The 21,403-nt window shown below is 38.0% G+C and overlaps 1 protein-coding gene across 2 annotated transcripts in view; it reads right to left on the bottom strand.

Annotated features, from left to right (window-relative positions):
• Nucleotides 1–21,403, bottom strand: part of St7l (suppression of tumorigenicity 7 like) — a 64,013-nt gene that overhangs the window by 18,298 nt on the left and 24,312 nt on the right. The window contains exons 7-11 of one of the 2 annotated variants that reach the window (XM_021195307.2): nt 19,816–19,970; nt 17,740–17,837; nt 16,993–17,107; nt 14,666–14,738; nt 13,321–13,423 (exon numbers count right to left, since the gene is read on the bottom strand). In XM_021195307.2, coding sequence (XP_021050966.1) covers nt 13,321–13,423; nt 14,666–14,738; nt 16,993–17,107; nt 17,740–17,837; nt 19,816–19,970 — 544 coding nt within the window. The remainder of the gene's footprint in view (nt 1–13,320; nt 13,424–14,665; nt 14,739–16,992; nt 17,108–17,739; nt 17,838–19,815; nt 19,971–21,403) is intronic. The other variant, XM_021195311.2, reaches the window with a different exon arrangement.

Genomic DNA, 21,403 nt, shown 5'->3' with positions numbered 1-21,403 from the left:
CTCTCTCTCTCTCTCTCTCCCTCTCTCTCTCTCTTTTTCTTTTCAAGACAGTGTTTCTCTGTATAGTCCTGGCTGTCCTGTCCTGGAACTCACTTTGTATACCAGGCTGACCTGGAACTCAGAGATCTGTCTACCTCTGCCTCCCGAGAGCTTTTTAAAAGCGGAAGTAAAGCACACACTAGCTGGTGAGAGCAATGGAGCCTAGATCTAAAGACTTTTTTTTTTTTGAGACAGGGTTTCTCTGTGTAGCCCTGGCTGTCCTGGAACTCACTTTGTAGACCAGGTTGGCCTCGAACTCAGAAATCCGCCTGCCTCTGCCTCCTGAGTTCTGAGATTAAAGGCATGCGTCACCATGCCCAGCGATCTGAAGACTTTTTAAAGGTTATACTGTGCTAGTCCTTCGGAAAGGGCAGAGGGAAAAGTTAACGTAGGAAAGCCAGGCATGGGGGCATTCTACACACATTTTGGAGGCTGAGGCTCAGACACTGTTGTGAGTTTGAAGCTAGCCCGGCATATACTGTATATCCACCATCATCATTATCATCACAAAAGATAAAGAATGAATTATAGGGATAAAGAAGCCATAAATCAAAATGAAGAAATAAGAAGGAAAAAATACTTTAAAATACATTTTAAAAATTTAGTTTGAAACCTAATATCTTAAATACTTCTATAGGATGAAAATTCAAGTCTGAAAATGAGAAGCAAAACAGCATTAAAAGATATAGATTTGGAAATTATCAACAAATAAAATATAGCTGGACAGGAACCAAAGCCAGCATCCAGTATGTGTTGCTGGCCCTCCGGTATGACCTCAGAATAGCCCGACTGTTGTGTAGGTAATAAATGAGAGAAATGCCTGACACCAATCCAGTTTCTAAATATCTCCTATAGTTCCTTCCTTTTCACTACACAAATCAAAGTTACAGCCACTCTGAAAGTTATAATTACAGGTGTGATGACGTAGGGTCAGGCACTTGCTCTCTGTCCCTCTCCCCCTCTTTTCAGTGCTTGGGGATCGAACCCAGGGCCTTTCTGCATGGATGGTTTCTTTAAGAGTCTAAAACCATACCGAAGCTTACACTAAAATTCACTTTAATTTTCAACTGCTTTGATCTTTATAATTTATCCTTAGATTACTCTTTTCTATTAGTTTGTAAATCTTACAACAGCTTTTGACCAAAAGCAATATAATTCTGACCTGAAGTAATGATAATGCTTTATAATCTTCCTCTTAAAGGCAGAGGTTAAAGAAAAATCTCTCTGAAGACATCTGAAATTAAGGTACTTTGCTCTTGATCAGTCATGCACACAAAGAACCAGTTTATCTCTGCAATTAAGTGTTCTCTGCGCACAGTCTATGAGATTAGACAGGCAGGTTGAATGCAGTCTATGAGCATGTACTGGGAAGACTGAACACAATTCCCAGAGAGAAAGTAAACAGAATTGCTGTGTGAATTAAGAAACAAACAAACAAGACATAATACCTACCAGTCTTGAGAGTAGAGAAAGGGAAGGGAGACTATGGAGGACATGCTGGAGCAAACTTGGAAAATGCCTTTCTACATCACCCTACAGCCCCAACGATAAAATTCCATAGTCCGCCACTCCCACTTAGGCCACACAGCACTATAATGGAAAGGCAGCCATCTCACTGTGCTGTAAATTTGGACAGTAGAATTCAACACCACTTCCCAGAATCTCAACTCCATGCTTTTTTGCCTCGTTTGTTTCATATATGCTGCTAATATATATTTAGCCAACAAAATATAAACTAAAGAGGTATAACCTTCTCATTGCATGAAACTCAGAGCATCATACAGGATTCAATTTCTGATCAACCACCAAGGATTTTACTTTGTTCTTTTGTTTTTGACTTTTTTGAGATTGGGTCTTACCATGTAGCTCTGACTATCTAGAAGTAACAGATACCTCTGCCTCTGCCTTCTGTGTGCTGAGATTACAGGAATACACTACCATGCCAGACTCAGAAAGGATTTACTTTCTATGTTATCAATATATTTTTAAAAACTTCTCTTGTACTTACAGAAAATTTCAGGTGTGGTCTGCTTTCTTGGAAAGATAATTCTAAAAAACAGCTTTATTTGGGAAAAGAACTTTTAAAAGCTGTAGATGTCATATTCTTAGATATGTGCCCAGAATACAGAAATGTATTAAAGTTTTTGTATTTGTTTTATTTTTATTATTTAGTTGCTTTTTGAGATGAGGTTTTATCCCAGACTGGCCTCTCAAACTTGCTTTGTAGCTATGGATGACCTTTCAATTGGTGATCAGTGCATTTCAAATTATAGTTTGTAGCCGCCTGCAGCCACACTAACTGGGTTCCTAAGTGGGAGGCAGGAGCTGTATGGGAGAAAATGGTGAGAGAAATAATGGATGCTAAGACATGATTTTCTGTTCAAGGCTTCCAAGTTTTACTCAGAGTCTGAGCTTATAAAGAGGGGGAGGCCCATCCCCTGTCACTTTGTTCTTGGTGCCTGTGGCCAGCCTGTAGGTTATCTGCAGGATGCGGTTTCTGAAAAATCTCAAGGGTCTCAGCAGGTAGGCAGGTGTAGAACAATAGAACCTGCTAAGTAGGAAGGTTCCACCCCAAGTGGTCCCATGCTCCATGGCAACAAGGTCTTAATCAGCCTGCTTCAAGGCTGAGGGAGGCAACAATAGTTTAATAAAGGTCTGATTCACCAAGGCAATCACCAGGATTGCAGGCATGGGCCGTCACTGGCACAGTTTTCCCTAAGAGTACATTACTGCTAGGCACTCAAATGACTGAGGTATATCCTCAGCCATAGATTGTTTTGGGGCAGGGTGTCCATTTATAGCTCAGACAAGCCTCTAATTCAAGATTCTCTTGCCTTGACACCATCATTCCTAGCTTCTCAAATGTTCTACTTCTCTCTAACCCCAAGGGCTTCTCCAGTAGCACACAAATAAATTGTCCTCAGAGTGTTAACTAGTTGAAATTGGTTAACTGTTAACTCTCTCATTACTATGTTTACCTTTGTCCCTTATTCCAAGCAATCCCCAAGCTCTTATATGGTAAAGTGTAAGCACAGAATAATAGTCATGTGGAAAGAGTACATGAGGGAACAGATCAAACAAAATGAGATAATGAATCCAAAGCAGAGTAGTGCCTTAGTTAGGATTATATTGCTCTGATAGACCATGAATAAAAGCAACTGGTGGAGCAAAGGATTTTTATTTCATCTTATACTTCCAGGTAACAGTCAATCACTGAAGGAAATCAAAGCAGGAACTCAAAATAGTGCAGGAATGAAACAAAAGCCACAGAGGAATGCTGTTCCTGGTTTGCTCCTCATAATTTGCTCAATCTGCTTTCTTATTCCATCCAGGACCACCTGCCCAGAAGCAGCACTACTCACATGAACATCAATTATCAACCACGAAATGCCCTACAGACTTGCCTCCAGGACAACTGGCATTTTCTCGATTAAGATTCCTTCTTCCAAGATGGTCCTAGTGTATATCAAGAAGACACATGCACTAGCCAGCATGGACAGAGATCCTAACCACAGTAATCAGTACTAGTGATTGACACTAAAATACACTAACTACATAATATACTATCGCATTTTTAAGAAGGCATGGAACTTTTCATCATGAGTCTGATTCTTTCTGCTTCATTAAACTGTAATTTAAAATATACATATCTTCGACATGCAGGTCAATGACTTTCAACAAATGCAGTCAAGCAACACCTGCATTTAGCTTCAGAGTAATTGTCATCACTTCAGAAAGCTCTCCTCTGCTGTTAATTACATATCCCAAAGGCAAGAGACATTTCAGCCACCACAGACCACTCCCTGCCCCTTCTTGAATGTCCTGTCAATGGAACCCTCATTTCTGAACTATACTTTTGAGCTTCATCCGAATTTTTCTTATATCACAAGCTCTCTTCTCCACTGTGGAATACGCAGCAGTTTGCTTATGTTGTTGTTGAGCAATTGGATTGTTTTCACTTTGGCATTACTATGTGCACTCATGCCCAAGCCTTTTGGTAAACATGGGCATCCGGATCTTCTGTGTATATACCTTGGAGAATTGCTGTATCATAAGTTGATAATTCACTTAACTATAATAATTTATCAGGGTCAGTGAGATGGCTCATCATGCAAAGGGCCTTGTCACAAGCTTGGTGGTCTGAGTTCAACCCTTGGATCCCGTGTAAAGGTAGAAGAGGAAGAAGTGACTCCATACATTTTACTGGACTGATGAATATGCTCTAGAATTAGATAGTGGTAATGATTTTACAGTCAGAATTCTATACATTAAAAGAGTAAATTATATGAATTATCTCAATAAAAACAATGACACTATTTTATGGTTGGGTAATAGATGGAGAGATTCAGCAGTTAAGAGTATTGGTTTCAAGCCGGGCCTGGTGGCGCAGGCCTTTAATCCCAGCACTCGGGAGGCAGAGGCAGGCGGATTTCTGAGTTCGAGGCCAGCCTGGTCTACCAAGTGAGTTCCAGGACAGCCAGAGCTATACAGAGAAACCCTATCTCGAAAAAAAAAAAAAAAAAAAAAAAAAAAGAGTATTGGTTTCTCTTCTACAGGACCAGGGTTTGATTCCCACTACCCACAGGACAGTTCACAATTGTCTATAAGAACAGGTCCAGGAGATCCAACACCCTCTTCTGAAGTCTATAGGCATGAGCCACACACATGATAAACAGACATACATACAATCAATATACCCATACACATAAAAATAAATAAAATAAAGAATATGAGAGTAAAAACTAATAAAACAGAATTCTGTGGGATATTTAGATTAGATGAAATAATTTCTACTGAAAATAAAAAAATTTGACTATTCCTATAGTAGCTAAAAGACACAGAATCTTTTTCAGTGACTTGGAAAAGAATTTTTGTTGAATTGAAACCACAGCCAGGTAATGAAGAACAAGTAAAAACAATGAAAATATACTATTTTACTTTGATACAACATCATAGTTATCACATAGTGAAATCCATTCAATAGGAAAAAAAATCTATATAAACGATCAATATTAGTAAAATACCTCAAAGCAAATCCATAGCCTGAAGAGATTTATATGATCTTCCTGTTGGACATCTAACAGCTTTCAGCTTTAACAAACAGCACAGCTCTAGACCTATAGACATTCTGTTATGTGGAGAGTTGCCAGAAAATAGTTCCTGTGTAAACACTTTTATCCCCTGTCATTCTACTGCTAAGACTCATGGAACTATTTGACAAAGTTGCATAATAAATTTGTAAGGCAAAAGAAAATTTAAATGTTATGTATGTACTGAATGACACTGTTCAATTGGTTAACTAAGTTATTACACCCCACAGTTGAAGTTTGAGGGGAAATCCCCTAACGCCCTTTATGCTTGCTTGCTTCCAGCTGAGAGTCAGGAATAGCGCCAAAGAAATAGCCAAAGAAAGAGCTGTGCATGCTTCATCATTTATAAAACCTGGCAAAAACAGCTACAAATTCCACAGCTCTTCCAGTTCATATGACATCAATATTATTTAAGTGGGATAGTATTCAAGTTGTTAGGGCTTAGAGTTTCTCCAGAACATCTTAATAATTATCTTGATGGCACTCAACTTAAAGCATCTGACTACACATGACAGTTCACAGCACTATTATACTTAGCTGTATATTCTGACAGAGCAGAACTGGCATCTGCCCTGATATTTGGTCGAGGGGAAACTAATTTCTATCCGTAAATAAAAAATTAAATGTGTTATATACACACACATACACACAGTCTTATAGAATAGCATTACATCAAATCAAGATGCATTTGCGCGCAAAGGAAACAATCCCTGGAGTGAAGACACAACCTACACAACAGGAAAAATGAGTGCTAACCACTATCAGACAAGCAATTAATATCCAGGAAGAACTGTAAAAATTAAACACCAAAAACTTTACAAATAACCCTATCAATAAATGGGCTACCCAAAATACAATTATGAATTACATTATATAACATCTATATACTAAATAAAATAGAATTTAATAAAATAACTGAATTAATAAACTAAATATGCAGTTTTCAAGAAAGAAATACAAAAAACAATAAATATTTGTGGAGTATTCAACACCCTTACTCATCAGGGAAAAACAAATTAAATCTGCTTTGATTCCACCTCACCCAAGTCAGAGTGGCTATCATTAAAGTCTTACGACAAAATACATTGGTAAGACTGTAACAGAAGAGGAACTTCCCTTATTCCCTGAATGCGGGATTATATCAGTGACTATGGAAGTCATTATAGGGGTTCCTTAAAAACTGAATACAGAACTCTTGATATAGACCCAAATGACTCTAATCAACAACAGAGAGACTTACACATCCACATTAAAGCTGCACTATTTCCAACAGACAGGAAAGGCAAGCAGCCTAGATATTCATCAATACATGGATAGATAAAAAGGCAGCACATATATACAACAGAATTTATGCAGACATAAAGGAAAAAGAAACTGTGATACATGCAGAAAAAATAGTGCAACTTATTAGGTTAAATAAAATAAGCCAGACCAAAAAGGCAAATACAGCTCTTGCCTCATCTATGGCACTAAGTTAAAACCACATACGAGGCTGGGAAGCCATCTCAGTTGCCATGTAACCATGAGGACCTATGTAAGAGCCCCAGATTCCATGTAAACAAAATGTTCAGGGAGGTAGCAGGGCACTTGCTATCACAGCCCTGGGAGGTAGTGGAGACAGGCAGACCCTTGTGGCTTGCCAACCAGGCACATTAGCCTACTTGGTAAGCTTCTGGCCAGCAAGAGATCCTGTCTCAAAGACAAGATGGATGGATCCTGTGGAACAACACTGGAAGTTGTCGTCTGGACACACTGGAGCACATATACTTGTACTCCCCTGACACACACACACACACACAAATGTGTCCTCTCCACAAATATGCATGTGCATGTATTTATATGTATGTGCTTTTAAATCATTAAATTAATAGAAGGGATCATAAGAGGGGAGGAAGAATTCTTAAGGGAGGTGGGAAATAGAGAAGGTAATAGAATATAAAATGGGAAAGCAGAAAGAACAAACTAGAGAAGAGAAAACCTGCTTGATGGGGGAGACTGTACCAGGGAGAACAGTGAGGGAAGAAAGGTGGAATGAGAGCAGAGAATCATTACACACGTGCATGAAGATGCCACCATCAACGCATTACTTTATAGTCAAACCTAAAACTAACTTTTAGAAAGTCACCTGTTCAAGTATACAACTCAAAGTTTTTTGTAACTTTATATATAAATCTGCACCTTTAATCACAGAATGTCCCCTCCTGCTAATATAAGTCAATTGCCACCTCATCCTCAGCCTGTGGGCCCAGTGATCTGAATGTGTCTACAGGGTCACCTTATTCATTTATTGTAGCATTTCACAGAGGTCAGGTCTTTAGCCTCAGGCTTTTTCACTGTCCACTGTTGCTGTCATCAGCATTCTGTTACAGCTTCACCACAACTTCCTCACTCTTAATTTTTGCAAGTTGTTGAATATTGTGAATAACTGCACATAAAAACTTTGGACAAGCTTTCACTGTTCTCAACTAGATACTTAGGAATAGAACTGATGGGTCTCACAGTAAACCTACCTTTAATTACACAACTGTTTCCCAAAAGAAGTACCATTTTACACCCTTAGAATCAATGCATGGTGTCTTCACACTTCCCAGTACTAGTGAGGAACCACCCTGGTGGGATGGAGTACCACACTGTGGTTTGTGTGTGGAGTGCTAAGCAGCTTCACTGCTTATCCGCTACTCAAAGCTTTGGTGATATAACTTCAAATCTTTTGCCCATATTTTAATGGAACAATTTGTTAGTTTTAGGATATTATCTTCCACTGATCTACATTTCTGTATTTAAGCCAATAAATCTTAGTTATTAAAGCTTTAAAATGTACTGAATCTGGTTAGGGTAAATTCTCCAATCTGGTTCATACTTCTCTCAGAGGTGGTTTTTGCTGTTTGTTTTTGTTTTTTTTTTTTGGGGGGGGGGAAAGAGGGCTATTCTAGATCTTTTGCATTTCTGTATCAGTTTTAGGATGACTGTAAATTTCTGTTAAAACAAAAAAACAAACAAAAACCTTTTAGTGAGATCTTGAAAAGAATTATAGCAGGGCTGGAGAGATGGCTCCACAGTTGTGAGCACTGACAGAGGTCCTGAGTTCAATTCCCACTAACCTACATGGTGGATCACAACCATCTATAATGGGATCTGGCATCCTCTTCTGGTAGGCAGGCATATATGCAGGCAGAACAATATATATATATCTTTAAAAAAAAGAATTACATCAAATATATAGATTGACACAGGTCAAATTGTAATTGTGGCAATATTTAGTATTCCAGTCAATTCACACCATATGAATCTGAACTAAATCTTCCTAGCTTCTCTCAGGAAAAAAAAAATGCATCCTATGAACACTACATATTTTCAAATTATTATTTTTTTGGATTTATTTATTTATTTATTATATGTAAGTACACTGTAGCTGTCTTCAGACACTCCAGAAGAGGACGTCAGATCTTGTTACGGATGGTTATGAGCCACCATGTGGTTGCTGGGATTTGAACTCAGGACCTTCGGAAGAGCAGTCGGGTGCTCTTACCCACTGAGCCATCTCACCAGCCCCCACTACATATTTTCAAAAGCAGATTCAATCTTGATGTTATTCTGCATTAAACAATTTAAATGTCTAATTATGGCAATGCCTACATTACTAATACCTATGTGGCCCTTAACAGTTTTAAAAACAAATACACATTACTAATTGCTACTACTGTGAATATATTTTGCATGAAATGGTTTTAGAAACAGAAAAGTCCCAACCATTAGGAGCAGATAGCCTATCTGTTATTTTGAGGGAAAATTAAAAATTAAATATTTTAGACATCTATTTTTTGTTCATTTCATTTTTTAAAATTAGATATTTTCTTAATTTACATTTCAAATGCTATCCCGAAAGTCCCCTATACCCCCCCCGCCCTGCTCCCCAACCCACTCTAAGACATCTTAATGATGTTTTTAAATAGCTCTGATCAGTAACTGCTGCTTATCTTCTTATACAAAGGTAAGATTACAGTGTACAAGACAAGAGAGCTGATCCCAAGATCATGAGAGTGGGAGAGCTGGCCTTGCCCCTCATTAGCTGCAGCACTTGGCAGAGGGGGCCCTGCACCTTGCCTGGGCAGCACAGTAGAGCTGACCCTGCTGGCATGGGTGTAGATGAGCCAGCCTGAGGGCATGAGAGCAGAAAAGCTGGTTCTGGTCCTTGCCAGCTATGATACTGGGTGAGCTGGCTAGGGGCAGTGCTAGAGAGCTTGCCCTAGGGGTGTGAGTACAGCTGGCTGACCAGCTCAGCTACCACACAGGCCCAGACTATAGCTTGGCTTACCCAACATCTATCCTATCTAAAAGTGCTGGAATGTGTGAAGGGGTTGGTCCTACAGACTCAGAGCTGCAGGATCTCCAGGACACAGGGCAATAACAGGATAGCAGAGAGGAGTCCTGGTGAGGATCTAGTAATGATAATGTAACAGAAGCCAGAGGCCTTGAACCAAACCAATGACTCACTGAAGTGAGTATTTGCAAGTAAAGAAGTGAAGATAAAAGGGTATGACACACTGATACACTATAGTTTCCATGACAACATTTTTTTCTCTTTTGGTGGGGGGGAGGTTGCAAAGGCAGAGCAGAGCTATGAAGAGACGGATAGATGAGAAAATTGGAGTTCATGATGTGAAATTTATGAAGAATCAATGAAGTTTTTTTTTTCCTTAAAAAAAAAAAGGTTACAGTGTACCATGGAGATTAACAGTATTAACAAATCACTTATGTAATGATTCTTATGTACTAGACTCTCTTTCAAGCACCTTTAACTATAAACTATTACACTTGATCACAACTCTATGAAGTAGGAGATATAATCTTCATTTCGGGTAAGAGGAATCTTGCCGGGTATTGTGGTGCATGTCTGTTATCCCAGCAGTTGGGAAACAGACAGGAGGATCAGTTGAGGCTAGCCTCAGTTACATAGTGAATTCATAGCAACATGCACTGCATTAGGCCTGGTTTCAACACACACGCACATGCACACACACCAGCACAAATACACACATGCACACGCACACACAACATATGTAAGGATGAGGAAATTTGAGTACAACAAAATGAAGGAATTCATCTAAATCCATACAGCTAGGAGACAGTGGAGCTGGAGTTAAAACTCCAGCAGTTTGTTTATGGGATTCATTCTCTTAACTCCTCTGAAGCAAGAGGGTGGGAGGTTTTAAAAAATATTTATAGACTTGAATTTCCAGTAATGAGAGAGAGACTGGGTGATTCTGATTAACCATTCCAGGAAAATGAGGATGAAAATAGTAAAACTAAATGCACACGGATTAACAAACCATGAAGAATTACCAGACCACAGTCCAAAGACAGAGATAGCCAGACAAGTAGGCCACAGCTGAACTTTCTTCTACATGGAGGATTCTCCAACTGGATGACATGGGTAACAAGCCATTCAGCATTCTGTTGACTAGGGGAAGGGGTAATAGTGCATGTCTATAGTGCAAGTGCATCTACAACTAAGGAATAGGTGGGGCCCTGAGTGGCTGAATCCCAGGAATAAGATGAACCAGTAGTTTTAAGTCATCTGGGTGGTCCAAAAAGCAATCATCTCTCAATCTTTAAAGTAATTAATCTTGGCTTGCTAGTACTTCTTACAGTCATCTAAGAGTGTAATGGATCTTTTCTGGAAGAATATAGTATTACCCAAAGTTTCAACCAAATTTTACAACTTTTCAAAGTATCTGGCACATAGACAAAAGGAATTAATCATAAATCATAAAGAAAAACATGATGTAACAGAAAAAAATCACATTAACTTAGACATGGTGGCACAGACCATAATCACAACACTTGAGAGGTACAGGCAGGAATGTTAGGAGTTCAAAATCATCCTCAGCTACATGAGTTTGAGGCCAGCTTAGGCTATCATAAGCCTTGTCACCAAAAATATTATATTTTTAATTATAAATTAATTTATAATTTTAGTTATTAAACTAAAGGAAGGAAATTCATAGTTCATAGCTTCTTAAAAAGAGAACATCAAAATCAGATGGCTTTATAAGAAAGGTTTACTAATCATTTGAGGTAGAAATAATTATCATTTTATATAATTATTTCACAGAATAAAAAATAGAGAGTCTATGCAGAATGCCCAGTGATATCAGTGTCCCATTTAGGGACTTATATCACACCTCCTCCTCTCAAGGCTCAGGGATCATCACAAAAGAGGAGGTGGAAAGACAGTAAGAGCCAGAGGTGATGGATAACTACAGCAAAGCAGTGTATTCCAGACACAACAGGGCAGTTACACATATGAAGCCAGCAACTGTGCCACACAGACGAAATCCCAGCATGGAGCGGGGAGGTGTTCATGAAGGGCCAGCTCTAGCTGAGGAGCTATGGGTGCCTGCTGGCTGCTGGGAGAGCAGAGAGAGAAAATGAGTTTCCCTTAAAGATGTAGCCCTAAGAGGCCACCCATGTTCTAGTAGATGGTTCTACACTCAGGCACATAATGGCAGCACTAAGTGAACTCTGGTTAAAACAACCAACAAACCAAGAAATAGGGAGGGAACAGGGGTGTGAGGGATGGTGAAAGAACTGGAGCAGAGGGAAGACAGACTCATCTTAATTCACTTACAATTCTGTACCAACAATTGTGTACAGAAAGGAAGAAGTAAGTACCATTGATGTTAAGGGATGTTACTGTGGGTAGGAAGGAGCTGTACCTGGGAAAGGACAGTCAGGTGGGCATCTGGGGCCTGGCATAGGCTGCAGTTTCCCAGTATCTACTACTCAGCCCTGGATGTTAGATTTTTATTCTTTCTCTCCCTCTCCCTCTTTCTTTCCTTCCTTCAGATGGGTCTCAATATGTAGCTCTCAAATTCTTAATTCTCCTGCCTCTGCAGGAGAATTTAAGGCACATTCTACCATGTCTAATTCATTAACTTATTTCACATCTTCAGTTATTCTAAAAGGTAAACAACTCATTGAAGAGCCTTTTTGTTACATTATTTATTATCTCTCTGTGTGTATAATTGCATGGCACACATTATGTACGTTGAGGTCAGAGGACATCTTGCAGAGTCAGTTCATTAGGCTTAGCAGGAGGTGATTTTACTGGCTGGCCACCTTGTAGGCTCTTGGGTTAGTATCTTTACTGTCTACCTGCCTACAACTTCCATTAACACATACTGAATTATGGCTATAATTTCATATAATAGTAAAGGAGTCTATTCCAAACAGTCTGTCATTCTTAAAATGAAAAATTGTTTGTAAGACCCAAATTTTAATCTTGGGTGTAGATGTTTCAGTATTTGGATAATATTACATAGATTAGTAAATCATTTGTATAAATGTAAGTTGTACGATATAAAGACAAATAGAGCAGATTGATTAATATGAGCATTAATAATTGACATCAACTTCAGTTATCTGCTATAATCTATTATTGGTTAATCTCATAGAATACAGTTTTTGTCTACTCGGTTCTAGTTCAAAACTCAGCCATGCATCCAGAAAAGCCTTTTACAACACAGGAAAACTGATTCTGTGATCTGAAATGTAAATGACTTTCTATAGCAATCTATGCATTTAATTGTTTCTTCCCTATAACTATAATAAAGACCAATTAAGTGGAGCTGGAATGCAGCCCAGTGATAAGTTCTTGGCCAGCACATGCAAAACACTGCATTCATCATCAACATGGAGGGAGAGGGAGTTAAGTAAACACAATTCAGATTTTATTCTGCCAGCAATTACAAAGCCCATGGGGAACTAATTGCTTCTAACCAGGTTGCTTTTAATTTTCTTATTTTAAAACAGGGACTGAAGTATTCCAGGCTGGCTCAAACTCGCTGTATAGCAAGTATGTAGAGGGAGATGAACTTGAACGTCTGATCCTTTGCCTCCACCTCCACATGCTAGGGTTACAGGCATAGACCACCGTGGCCTGGCTTCTATGGCACTACAGACTGAAGTCAGGACTGTGTACACAACACAAGCATGCTACCAACAGAACTACATCCCTGCCCCTAATTATTTCTAAATGCCTTCTTAATATCCTTTTAAGATGAATGCTGATTAGAACAGGCTAAAATAATTCTAACCCTGATGTAGGGCAAACAATACATTTTGGTCTACTGTCATAAATTTGTTAAATTTAAATAAAAGTAGTATTTTTGTTATAAAAAATTCTTACTTTTGGAACATGAGGATTAAATTCCACAGCTCTATGAATTGCTTCCACAGCATTAATTTCTGCTGTGCTTAACCCTTTTCTGAAGGCTGTTTCTGGAGAGAATCTGAAAAGAAAACCACAGAATGGAGAAATGAATGAACAGTCTACTGAAAACTATATATATGCATGAATTCAGATTACAATTTATCTCCCCAAAGACAAGACCAGATAACCAATAAATGTGAAAGTAAAGTCTCTGGTTCAGCTCGGACACAGGGTAAAAGAAGAACTGAAAATTGCAGCCTCAAGTACAGTGAGCCTTTGGAGATCCCATTGAACCCACTCTGGGAAGGGTGGCTATAATAAGAAATGTCACTGAGGGATCAGAAAATCTCAGCAAGCACAATACAGATTGTATTAAGTTTTAGGTAATAAGAAATGAAACTCTGAATACTTTATTCTAATTTATTTCAAAATACAAATCTAAAGTGAAAGAAATGAGTATCACTTGGCTCTTATTAGTTGCTTGTTTGCTTGTTTGTTTACTGAGAGTGTCTCATCACTGGACCTGGCCAGATTCTGAATATTTCAAATGCCAAATAAATAGAATTGGCTAAGGACAGCCAGAAGTGTAAGATAGAGTAACTTCAATGGTGATATAAGGGCAAGATGAGACCAATTTGCCTACTATGCACAGTACTGTTACCAGCATCACTGCAAACATATTAACTATGTGCTTTTTTTTTTTTTTTTTTTGAGACATTTATACCCTAGGATGTCCTTCAGCTTGCTATGTAGCCAAGGCAAAACTTAAATTCCTGCTCCTCCTCTCAAATGCTGGCATTACAGATAAGCTCCATGTTCAGTTCTCTTGTGTGCTCCTTCATTGAACTTGCTATAGACATTTAATACATATATTCCTCACACTATTCTCTTTTTTTATAAGCTTTTTTTCCATGTACATTGGTGTTTTGTCTGCATATGTGTTCATCTGTTAAATCCACAAGAATGCAATTACAGATGGTTGTGAGCCGTGCCATGTGGGTGCTGGGAATTGAACCGAGGTCCTCTGGAAGAGCAGCCAGTGCTCTTAACCTCTGAGCCATCTCCTTAGTCTCCTAATATTACTCTCAAAGTAACAATTTGCCTAGCTATATCTAGTGTATGGTAGAGCTTGAATTTGAGTCCCAGTTTACTTAACTCTAAAAAGTTCTGTCACCAATCTACACATAATGAAAAGCCTCAAAGTCACAGAAGATCCTTATTTTGAAGGAAACAGAAAGGAAGAAGAGAAAAAAAAAACTTTTTAAGTATTCAGCAGTCTTTCCAAATGATTTGGAAAGAACATGGCTTCCTAAATACTTACTTATCTGAGACAGTTCTTGTTTTCAGTAGTGCTGCCGTGTAGCAGATGGCCGCCGACTTTGGAAGGCTTATATCTGTAACAATTATTATGGTTAGTTATGAGTCACAGGACAAACTGATCAGCTGTAATTCAGTAGCACGGGCACCTGGACACACTGTTGGAAAGCCTGAGTTTGATTCTAGAGTCTGCTATTTACTAGTGGCATATCTTTGGGTGCTAGTAACAACTTTTTTTTTTTTTTTTTAAAGATTTATTTATTTATTATATGTAAGTACACTGTAGCTGTCTTCAGACACTCCAGAAGAGGGTGTCAAGATCTTGTTACGGATGGTTGTGAGCCACCACGTGGTTGCTGGGATTTGAACTCAGGACCTTCAGAAGAGCAGTCGGGTGCTCTTACCCATTGAGCCATCTCACCAGCCCTAGTAACAACTTTTATTGATCTCTTTTTGAAATGGAAAATGGTACAGAGAGGTTAATCTATGTTGATATAAGTCCTCTGTCTAATTGCAAAAGGTATTCATTCAACAAACATCTATAATATTCTGTTTACAATAAGACAAGTCAGAAAAAAATCCACAATTAAAAGTATGTAAAACCTAATATTAGAAAAAATTAATATATTTAACTGCTATTATATCTGGATTGACTTTAACTTTTTCCTGAAGTTTTGTCTTTTCTACATTTTATGTGACCACATTTCATAGACTATAAAATTAACCTGAGATCATGAGCAAAATAAATCCTTTTTCAGAAGACACCTAAAATAGTGGTCCTGGAGGAGAATGAAGCACTCTCATGATGCTCTCAGCTCAGACTTTCAGTGTATGGAGATCCCAACAACCTCAGGTCTGTCCAGTGAGGCACAGTGAGATACATGAACACTGAAAGCACAGAAGCACCAAACAAGGTAGACTCTATTCAGTTTAGTGGGTTTTACTTTATTCTAAACAGGCCCCCTTCTGACTTTTTATGTTCAGTCCTTAAGCCTGCATAACACAAATATCATTATAGGCCACACATACAGTAAGTTACATATGGAAGGAATTTCTCATGAATTTCCCCATGAGCCTAACCATTGTGAAGATATGCCTAAAAATTCCAGATGTTTAAAAGAAATAAACTTCACCTATCAAATATATCACACTTCAACCTTCCCAAGTCAGGGGGACCCTATACTAATGGCAGGAACCTCTGCCAGGAGCAATGAGCGTCATTTCATGTTCTACTGTAATAAGAGACGTGAGCAGAAACATTATAAGAGCTAGGAAGTTGCAGCATAGACTTTCATCAACTGCAGATTAAAAAGAGGGACTAGAATCAAAATAAATCATGACCGAAAAATTCAAGAGGAGCTGAACCAGGTTTATTAAACTAAAAATTATCTTTAATAAACTTATAAAGACCTAAACCTTAAGAAATATATGCACATTAAAAATATTCTAGCTGGGAATGGTGGAATATATCTTTATCCCCAGGACTTGAGAGGAGGGAGAGGCAGAGGCAGGCAGATCTAAGATGAAGGCAAACTAGACTGATGTTTATGAACGGATGAGGAGAAAGTCTGCTTTCAGCACTGACCCAAATCCATTTGTAGCCAACTGTTATTGTTATAATAATACAAATAGCTAATATATATGGAATTATTCTTACAAAATAACTAGCAAACAAAGAAATGGAACAGCTGAATTAAGGTTGGGGTCTGCCACTCATTTACTGGGAAATATTACCCAATATTTAACTTTCTTAAACTTGTTTCCCAATTTAGTACCTATGAAGAGTTAAAATACTTGTCCTACTACATCACATGGTTATTATATGGATGCAATGAAATTATATAAATAACTTTTTAACTAAAAATAATTTTAAAACTGTTATTCTGAAAATTCTTATAAAGACTATTATTTAAGTTCTTTTGGTATTTCTTATATGCCAAAATCCATGAGACACCCTACTATGTGCACAATGCCTATACTTTTCCAGTTACCTTTCCTCATATGCTACCTGCTGTGTACTGTCCAATTCTCTGTGTGTTCCAGTAAGTCGTAAATGCCATGAGAGCTAAATCCATGTTCTCATGTTCAACGTTACATCCTAAGTGCCTCACACATATTACATACTCAGTTAATAAAGAATACCCCCTCACAGAGGAAAAGCTCCTCCTCGTAAGCTTTTGATGCTAGAAAGACAGATGAAGGAGACACCTGGCAGCACCTATCCCTGCCCCTTAAAAGCTGACTGCTAAGACTGGAGAGACAATGAAGAAACCTAGAATAATTGAAGAGAATACACCCACGTTATCTACTAATACACACCGAAAAACTCACCATCATATTTTGCCAGGACTGCCTGAACATCTGCATAGGCCTGCAATTCTAGAAGTGATTCTAAAAGATTTTCATGGATGTTCAACATGGTAAGAGGAGGAAATTCTTTCATCAACTGTATATTAAAAGGAAGAGAAAAAAAAAGACTAAAATCAAAATAAATCATGACAAAAAAAAACTCAGCAGTTTGTTAAAAGTATGTTATTTTCCTTTTTACAAAATTATAAAGATCTAAACCTTAAGAAATATACATACATTAAAAATATCTGATGGGCAGTGATGCCTTTAATCCCAGCACTCAGGAGGCAGAGGTAGGCAAACCCCCGTAGTTGGAGGCCAGCCTGGTCTACAGAATGAGTTCCAGAGCAACCAGGGCTACAATGTGAGACCATGTTCCATAAAAAATATGTTCATACTCACTATCCTGTTAGAAAGATAGAAAATTGAAAAGCAGTGATTCTGGGGCTGGAGAGATGGCTCAGTGGTTAAGAGCACTGTCTGCTCTTCCAGAGGACCTGAGTGAGTTCAATTCCCAGCACCCACATGGCAGCTCATAACTACATGTAACTCCAGTACCAGGGGAATCTGACACCCTCGCACAAGCACACTGAGGCAAAACGTCAATGCACATAAAATAAAAATAAACAAGTTATTTTAAAATAAAATAAAAAGTGATTCTGCATTAAAATAACTGATAATTTTTTGTTTGTGAATAGAAATAATGGTTCAGGTTCGAAATTTACTTACATCTCTCATTATTTTCACTGCTTCTCTTATTCTTCCCAATTTTCTCGCACACATGGCCAATCTTCTTTTAATATACACAAGTACATTGGTATCTCGCCCTATTTCAAACAAGAAAATTACACAACTCTTACTTTTGTACTATGGCCTAACATTTCATCTTGGAAAACTTACCAAAAATTAAATGATATCAGAATGCATTATTATTAATGAATGCTAAATGTAAGTGATAAATAATAAATATTTTTATGTGTTTCTAATATTAAAACCTTAAAATATATTTAATTACTTTTCCTCTAGTAATAAGCAATTTGAGTATAGTATATAATTTCCTTGGTTGATGAGTTTAATACCGACAGCAAACAAGTAGATATTAATAGGAAGATATATTTATCTATCTCAAGTTTCTACATAAACAACCTATAATTTTATTATTATTATTTTGGCTCAAAGACTCTAAATGTCCAAAACAAAATTTGCATGAATATTATACATTTTATTAAGTTAGTAATTAAAAAATGTTTTCTAGAAAGGGCAATGAGAAAAGTCTTTAGCATAGGCCAGTGAGATGGCTCAGAAGGCAGAAGACACTTGCTGCCAAGCTTGGTGACCTGAGTTTGATTCCTGGGATCCATATGGTAGAAGGAGAGAACTGATACACAAGTTCTTTTCTGACTTCTATGCATGCATGTGTGCATGTGTACACACATTCAAATATGCATACACATTCAAATATGAATACATAAATATGTATAATTTTTAAAACTAAAGATATTCTACAACATAACCACATTTGATATTATGCAAGGACAAAATAGCAAGAGATTTTTATAGATGTAGTTTCATTAGTTCCAGGTGGCAAAATTAACTATTCCCATAGTTTTGTATAATAACATGCCTTAATGAAATATATTGTAAACACAAGTATTTAACTGAGAGAAAACATTAGCCAAATTTTAATTTCCATAAACAAAAGATGTAGAACTTAGCTGCTAAGAGATAATGCCTTGTGTAAACACATTTCAATTTATTGCCTAGTATCTGCCAAAATCATGAAACTAAAACCCCTTGGCCACAAGTCTCAGTCAGAAACAGCAACACTGCCGGTTCTAACAGCTTTGGTAAATGTCGCAACCCTAACCAGAAGAGCATCTCCAAAAAATAACAGTCCTGTGCTTCATGTGATCTCAAGCATGCTGGAGAAAAATCAATCAAAGCAAGAACCAATGTCACATACAAAACTGCAGTGTGGGCTAGGAAACAAGAGGGCTGAAAGGAGTAGTCACCAGAGAGGGATCCAAAACAGAAAGGAAGAAGAGGAGAGAGAGGTGGAAGAGGAGGAGGGGGAGGAGGAAAGGAAGGAAGGAAGGAAGGAAGGAGGGAGGGAGGGAGAGAAAAGCTGAGTAGAGGAGAGAAGGAACCACACTTTGGCACCGCATACAGATCCATAGATGAAGAGCAAACAAAATGATGTTTGAACAGGGGGGGTCACCTCAGGGTTATACACTGTCAAGCTTGTGGGAGGAAAGCCCTGGATCTGATTCCCATGGCTCTGAGTGAGGGTCTGGGTAAAGACAATGCTTACTGTTTAGAGAGAATCTTAGTACTGCCTGGCATCGTTAGAAGGGTCCCCAGAATTTTAAACAGTGTTGTTTGTCTAGTGACCAGTCAGCTCTTGTAGGAAAGAAAATGCTCAGTCTCAAAACAGCAAGCGCATGTTTTTTCTAGGTAACTTAATGAATCTGTTCCATTCCACAAACACTGTCAGGATAATAAATACTTCTTTCTGTATTGTTGGCTTGTTAGTATTAACAGATCAGAAATAGAATCTATCAGTTGTTCATAAGAACTAGCAAATTTTTACATATTAATTTTTTATTATTATTGTTATTGTTTTATGCTTTAAACACAAGAGATACAAGTTCAGAACTTAAAGACAAACCCTGGGCCTGGTGGCTAAGAATTCCAGCTTAGAAGGGAAGATGAGTTCTGGACCATCCTCACCTACATGGCAAATTAGAGGTTAACACCTTGAGAAACCAAAAGGGGAGGAGGAATAGGCAGTTTAAATGTGCTTACTCAGTTGAGCTTCATGCTGAGGGCTCTGGTGCTGGCACTGCTGTGACCGTCTATAAATTATCTCTCCTGCCCTGAGTGCCTGTTTAAACAACCTTTCAGCATCTACAATGGTTGTTGCTTCTTCTTCGGCCAGTAGGACGTAGGCAGTGGCACAGCTATAAAGCAAGCAAGCAAGTGAGGCAACGTTAAGGTCAGGTGAAGCCCACTTTTCTCTTGCACAGGCCTCTGGCTATGGCATGCTTCCCTTATCGTTGCCTATACTTTCCATCTTTGAGGAAAAAATAAAACATCACTCAGTATGTCAACTCACTAGTGGTGCACTCGTATATTCATTATGGCCAACTCCACAATGTTTTATCCACTCTTTATTTTCTGTCTTTTTTATTTCTATCTCTGTACTCTGACCCTTTGCTTTGATTTTGTGGAAGGGGAAGAAAAAGTAAGATACCCAAAATTTGCTTTAAAAAGTAGTTGTAAGGACCACACCCCCACGGGTCGTCACACCTGCTCTAAGCCACTGCCAGCTCTGTAATGTCCGTATCACCGTAGCAACTATGGGAGTGCAGAGTGGGAAGACTCCCTGGGCTAAGTAGAGACCCTTTGTATGTGATGAGAAACAGTCCTACACTAACCTTCTCTACCCAAGTGCTGTCTGCGGTCTCTCATGGCTTAACCACACAAGTCTGTATTTCAGCCCTTCCTCTCATACACCAACGCTCAACCACACACCCATGTTTACCCCAAGCTTCCTTCTCTTCACCCTGCTAAAAACACAGAGATTTCTGTTTGTATCTTTAAAGTCAACAGCTGGCCAATAAAATAAACTAATTCTTGGCTTTGTTTAAGAAAGAAAACAAAAAGTTTCCCTTCCATTCAGATAAATAACCAGAACATTTAGTTTGAAGATGATGTATTAGTTCTGCTTGTCCAAGTCTACACAGTCCAGCATTTAAGTCAGTAACCATAAGTAGTTACTGAACACTTGAAATGTGGTTAACCTAAATTGATATGGCATGCTAGAGCATATCAAATTTTAAAGACTGAGAAAAATCTAAATACCTCATTAATAGGCTTTTAAAATATTGATCATATGTGAAAACATTTTATATTTTAACTATTAATAATAAAACACTCAAACTAATTTCCTTTTTAACTTTTTAAATATGGTTACTGGAAATCTAAAAAGCTACATATACAGTTCACTTCCAACTAATCAGAGATTACTGACAAAAAAAAAAAAAAATGCAAGGAAAGGCACAAAATTCAGTGATTGGAGTAGCTATCATCACATCTATAATCCCAATACTCAGAACCCTGAGACAGGAGGACTTTGAGTTTGTGAACAGCTTGGACTATACAGGAGTACCATGTACTTTGCGCTCTATGACAAGATGCTGTCTATTACTGAATAATAATAATAATAATAATGATAATATTCATAATAATGATGTAGCCATTCCCCAATTAGGGTGAAGAAGGCCTTTCAGATATGAAAATGTAAACTGCACTACTCAGACATTTTTCAGATAGCATTTTAAATTGACATATATAATAATTTTACTAATCAACACATTTCTCCAATGCATTA

This window comes from Mus pahari, chromosome 4, assembly GCF_900095145.1.
Source record: "Mus pahari chromosome 4, PAHARI_EIJ_v1.1, whole genome shotgun sequence".
Lineage (NCBI taxonomy): Eukaryota > Metazoa > Chordata > Mammalia > Rodentia > Muridae > Mus > Mus pahari.
The sequence above is the reverse complement of the archived record's forward strand: the minus strand, read 5'-3'. Positions and strand labels throughout refer to the sequence as shown.